Source organism: Haliotis asinina, chromosome 2 (assembly GCF_037392515.1).
Source record: "Haliotis asinina isolate JCU_RB_2024 chromosome 2, JCU_Hal_asi_v2, whole genome shotgun sequence".
Taxonomy (NCBI): Eukaryota; Metazoa; Mollusca; class Gastropoda; order Lepetellida; family Haliotidae; genus Haliotis; species Haliotis asinina.
In genome coordinates this window covers 24,438,459-24,444,403 of record NC_090281.1, presented here as the reverse complement: position 1 = coordinate 24,444,403, position 5,945 = coordinate 24,438,459, and the positions used below count along the sequence as shown (strand labels likewise).

The 5,945-nt window shown below is 41.7% G+C and overlaps 1 protein-coding gene across 1 annotated transcript; it reads left to right on the top strand.

Annotated features, from left to right (window-relative positions):
* The first annotated feature begins 2,360 nt into the window (after positions 1-2,360).
* Positions 2,361-5,583, top strand: LOC137273444 (ladderlectin-like). The gene is made up of 5 exons (XM_067806135.1): positions 2,361-2,487; positions 2,657-2,742; positions 2,961-3,051; positions 4,318-4,543; positions 5,516-5,583. The coding sequence occupies exons 1-5, from the start codon at positions 2,445-2,447 to the stop codon at positions 5,538-5,540; spliced, it is 471 nt and encodes a 156-aa protein (XP_067662236.1). The 5' UTR covers positions 2,361-2,444; the 3' UTR covers positions 5,541-5,583.
* The last annotated feature ends 362 nt before the right edge of the window (positions 5,584-5,945 follow it).

Here is a 5,945-nt window from a genome sequence, read left to right as displayed (position 1 = left end):
GTACTGATTGCAAACATCAAATAAATGCTAGATATTTTAAGCTTCAATAAGTTAAAAAGTTGTTCAAATGTCTCTTTTCAGATTAGACGTGAAATTTGGGCAGTGAATAGTCTTTGCGCAGCTCATGTAATAAATCTGATGTTGAAAAGTATATTATGTTTTGTTAATTAATATGTACAACTTAGTCCTAATGCCTATGTGAACTCCTGTAAATGAAAGAATGATTTAAATATATTATTAAATATTATTCGAAACGCGTATTGTCGCATTGTCGTGATTTTGTTAATTTTTACCTCAGTTTGCTTGTTTTTGTGAGGGAGACAACGCGACAATGTCCCTTGTCAGATTCCATAGTTACATGTACGACACTTATAGAAAGCATACAATTGATCACGCCGTGAATGGTTACCCTCGGCATTTCCCATCATTGCCATATGCGTCTCCAGATCCCCTAGCCCAGTGTGCATATTCTGAATATAGTCAGTGTAATAGCCTAATACACACTTGTGATTGTACCTTTGTGGTTAAAATTCATCTCCGATGACATATCTCCTATCTTACCTCACACATAAATGTCACTGTCTGATTGGCTGAGCGGTCCTCTATTATTTTTATTGCACCCCATGTATGAGCGACGTGTATTGCAATACACACTGCTGCCAATAGTAGCTCATTCGGCACTTCTTGAATAACATTGCATCACGCATGATTCACGGAAACTACCGATGTTTTACGAATGCAAATTGATGGAAAGGCCTTCACACATTGCACCCACGTGGGGAATCGAACCGGGCCGAGCCAATGCTTTTATGGCTACCCCATCCTCCCGCCATAAATACATGCATTAATTACAGGAAGGGTCTGAAACTTATGGTGTTGGACGTTTCCATTTCATTTCATTCAGTAACTGTGAGAAATAATACTGGACCACCAGCCCGTGGCTGATAAAAATGCAGTCTGGCCGGTGAATATCCATAGTGACTTTTAGCCCTACTTGCTAGCAAATGTTCATGAAGTTAGACATGTGTTTTCTTGGTTGTAAATGGGATTTTAACTTTTTGTGACCTTGTGTTTAGTTTCTACAGTCAAGTTTCTGGCTAGTGAATTATTTGGTGGGCTAGTAACTTTAGGCATAGCAACTAAGGGTTAGCAACATGTCGAAACTATTTCGCACACTGCAACGATGCGCTTACGATCACAACCCATTACAAGACATGATGCGGACTTCTTTCATCCGAGGTCAGCGAGCTCCAGAGCGTTCAGACTGTACTTCATCCCTTGTGAGAGATGTTGCAGATGAATATTCCTGGGCACCAGTCGTGCTCTCTGTTTGTTAGAATGTGCCAACTTTTGCCATATAACAATTATGAAGCAAAGGCAATAATTCTGGCAGTCAAATTAAGACGGAAGGTGAAGGGTTTTGTGAGACCATCGTAGTTCTGAAGGAGTACAGGAGCAGGTATTGTGAATACAATACACCGTTTGACATCAAATATGATCTTCAATAATAGTAGGGGAACATGAACCTTCAATTCGGATGGGACGTATGAGCGTTACCAACCGTATCAAAGACAGATATATTACGAACGCACAGACATTTCTCTTGATCACTTCCCTAAACACAACCCATGGGATGCGAGTATACAACGCAGTGGTCCCATACACGTGCATGGGGTATCATTCTTGATTTTGACGGCTTTCAAGAAGGTCGATAAATCACTGTAGTGACATAATATAGTTTTACGCCGCTTTAAGCAATATTCCAGCAATATCACAGCTAACGGCGCCAGAATTGGGCTTGCACCCATGCGGGGAATCAAACCCGGGTCTTCGGCGTGACGAACGAACGCTTTCACCTCTAGGCTAACTCACCGCCCCGATAAATCAGTGTCTACCGTTATTTTGACAATCATCTTGCATCACTCATTTGTTAGTGTTTGATTCTAGCCGGGTTGTTTTTGAAAATGAAACTCGTACACATGCAAATTTCACGCCATATCATCTTTCAAATTGATTACTGCACTAATAGAAGTTACTCTACTTCTTTTGAAGCGTATATATAATGTAACATATATTACGTAGGGTCACACCTCACCCTATCCGTGAGGCATCCTAATCCCATCCCTAGCCATCCCCCATGGTTGAGTATCTCTGTGTTCACGATAATCATTGTATATGAAATTCCGGACTCCAAGCACCATGCCAATTCCAAACATGTTATCTTATCTCATGGAATGTTCATAATAGTCCAGACAAGCACAACACTCGTTTAGTGTTACGTAACATAAGGATTTGGGCCACTTGCCTATATTCTGAAAAGAAACATACACAACTCACCTAGTTCGCTTATCTTGAAGCCTAACCCTGTAGATACAGGTTAACGCGCAGTGTTCAGTGTTCCACAGCTGGACAATACACAAGGCCAGAAAACAACAACAGTGACCATGTTCCTCCTTCTTCTCTGTCTTTCAATCAGCTTGACACTTTGTAAGTAGAATTCATGTCCTACCTTCCCTCCATCAGCGTGACATTTAGTAAGTAGAATGCATGTCCTACCTTCTCTCCATCAGCGTGACGCTCAGTCAGTTCATGTCCTACCTAGACTGTCTCTAGCACCGTGATGCTCAGTATTTTTTCTTCATCTCCTTCCCGGCAGGTGCGTCATGTGAGAAGGGATTTGTCTCATACGGTGATTCCTGCTACATCGTCCTGCCGGAAGTTGGCACCTGGCTCACCGCAATGGTAAACCGGAACATGTAAAATATTGCAGAATATCAGCATTTCTACCCTGTTACAATCCTCCATAGTACATTATACCACTCCTGATATTCAGATTTGCGAGTAGGTATGATAAACTCATATCGACAGACTGACTGCGCATCAAGATACCAAGATGGGGTCATTTTGCCAATGAAGACCGCTTGGGACTTTGGTGACCTACATTTTGCTTTCTGATGCAGGAGTACTGCAAGGCGTTCGGCATGAGCCTGACCGTTGTCCAGAGTCCAGGAGAGTACAACTTCATCAAGGACTACCTCTACACAAACAGGGGTAGGTCCAGTTGTGACATCATCAAGGGGAGTGTAGCGATTCATATTCAATGCATCAATACATTTTATTTTGTAACCACTCGTGAAGGCCCGTTTAGAATTGATTTTCAGTAACCCATGCTTGTCGTAAGAGGCGACTAAAAGGGATCGGGTGGTAAGGTTTGCTGACTTGGCTGACAGATGGCATCGTATCCCAGTTGTACAGATCGATGTTAATGCTGTTGATCACTGGATTGTATGATCCAGACTCGATAATTTGTAGACCTCCGCCATAAAGCTGGAATTTTGCTGAGTGCGGCGTAAAACTAAACTCAGCTACTCTTTAGTTTTTTAATACTAAACTTTGTTAGTCCCCTTCATTACAAGCAGAACTGATGGTGTAAGTACATGTATGTACAATTATTACATAGAAAGTACAAATGACTATTATTGCTAAGAGAAAGTCCATCGAATGTCAAAATGAACATTAGGAGCACTGGAAGCATTTCGTATTTAAAGTATCAAAGTCATTATTTCCCGTTGACTCTTTTAACCACACATACATCTTATATAATTTTCTGAAAATTCATTAGCTACATAAATAAATACATGTTTTTGAAGAGATCATCTTTTGGTTCAGTGATATATACTAATCAGTAAAAGAAACGCATGTTTCGAAAAATGAAATGTTCATAGTAAGCGTTCAGGTTTATGTATCCATTTAAAAACCTGACAAAACAGCTTTTGCTGTCGATCTGGAATAAATGACACAGTTTGTGATCTTAAATCAATCAATTTCCTGAAGTCAATATTTTGTGATTCTTCTATAGCGATCAGTCCAAACACAAATGTAATTAATAATTAATTACAAATATACACGCCAAATGTTTTTATTCATTCGATTACAAAAGCTATACATATTCATTGCAATCTACTAATTTCACACACATAAGTTCTCTCTTGAATGAACAACCACATGTAATATCTTGTATTAAGAGTGTGAGTTTAGTTTTGCGCCACACTCAGCAATATTCCAGCTATATGGCGTCGGCCTGTAAATAACCCAGTCTGGACCAGACAATCCAGTGACCAACAGCATTAGCATCGATACGCGCAGTTCTGAACCGATAACATGTGTCATCCAAGTCAGCGAACCTGACCCCTGTTAGTCGCCTCTTACGATAAACATAGTCGCTCTTGTATTGAAAATCAAGGAGCTTAGCATCCCGAACATGTATCAATAAAACATTACTGAATATATTTAGTGGGGTTTTTTTTATCACTGCAGCCAGCTACACACTTGAGCCAGACTTTTGGACAGCTGGCTCCCATATGATGTCGACTGAGTGGGCCTGGGCAGGGACGGATGAGGAGATTGAGGCGTTCTACTGGGGCCCGGGGGAGCCGAACAACTCGGGAGCCATAGAACGGTGTCTGTCATTCTATGCACGGAAAAATTTCACCTGGAACGACGAACACTGCTCGTACCAAGGGTACCCGTTGTGTGAGAAACAGTGAGTTTAACGAGCCCATTAAACCTCAAGTTAAAGTATCAATGAAGACAAACTTGCAGCTACATGAAACTTTACCACTTGAAAAATGAAACTGCAATGTTTTCGTAAGACCCACGTTTACACTAGACCAATTCAAGACACGTCGTGTGGACAAAACAGCGTTCCACATAGAAAATGCAACACCATTACATCATGTTTCTTTAGACACAAGTTAAAAAGATAGAGAGAAAAAAAGGAAACAAAACCCCAAAGTACCAGCCACTTGGGCAGCGGAAACAGCAGAAGTAGTGAAGGTATATAAATGATACGGACGGCATGCGAGAAACTACCATGACAAAGAGGAGAAACAAACAACAAAGAAACAAAACATAGCATCCGCACACTGAACTGCCACGATTGAGACCGAAACAACGCAAACCCTGGGTATGATAGCTGATGGGAGCCATCCATGCCCACATTGCTAGAACGTTTGCAGAATCTATATATACAACAACGTCACCAGAGACTGAGATAGACTGACACTGGTGACAGCGACGTGACTGGCAGAGGGCGGTAATCACTAATTAAAGTCGGATCTGTTCGTTCAGGGCTGACGTCAGCGACCACATACACCAGCCAGCCATCAAAAACTGATCCTGGCCTTCCTACCCCACAAGACATTAGCTCGTTTTCTTTAGGGGGAACACAACTTTCGAGTGTACTTTCATTTTCCAAGCATTTCATTAATCATCACCATAATCATTATTTAAAATCAAAGTTCTTTGCTCCTTACAGAGACAATATAAAAGATTATATGGTATTTTATGTGGAACAAGGGTGGGAAAGTCGTCATGTCGCTTTGCAGAGTTTCGTACCCTGGATACACCAGAATCTCATGTACCGGTTTTGAATCAGAGTAGGACCATAACCGTTTTCCGTGTGACATGTTTATTCATATTTCTGACGTCTAACTGAACTTGTTTTCATTTGCAGACTTCAGCTCATGCCTGGAAAGTAAATTATCATTCTGTACAAAATTCAATAAACCTTGTCTTCCACACGATCGCTTTTAAGGAGATTCAATGCTCGCCCTCTTTCCAAGGGGCACGAATGGAACAGTAGTCTCGTCGCTCTGCAGTTCCGTATCATGGATACACCAGAATCCTATTGTTATAGTTACTGTTTTACAATATCTTATCCCGATGTGAAACACATGAAATGTACCTCACACCATGGACGGAATCGAACCCTAGCCTTTGGCGGCACGATCGAACGTAGCAACCACTAAACAGCATTCGCGATATTCCATTAAATATCATCTGTGTGCGTGTGCGTGTGCGTGTGCGTGTGCGTGTGCGTGTGCGTGTGCGTGTGCGTGTGCGCGTGCGCGTGCGCGTGCGCGTGCGCGTGCGCGTGCGTGTGC

Coding starts and splice junctions, on each gene's coding strand:
- LOC137273444 (XM_067806135.1), top strand. CDS start 2,445: ATGTTCCTCCTTCTTCTCTGTCTTTCAATCAGCTTGACACTTT. Junction 2,488..2,656: donor TTCAATCAGCTTGACACTTT/GTAAGTAGAATT, acceptor CCTTCCCGGCAG/GTGCGTCATGTGAGAAGGGA. Junction 3,052..4,317: donor CTACCTCTACACAAACAGGG/GTAGGTCCAGTT, acceptor TTATCACTGCAG/CCAGCTACACACTTGAGCCA.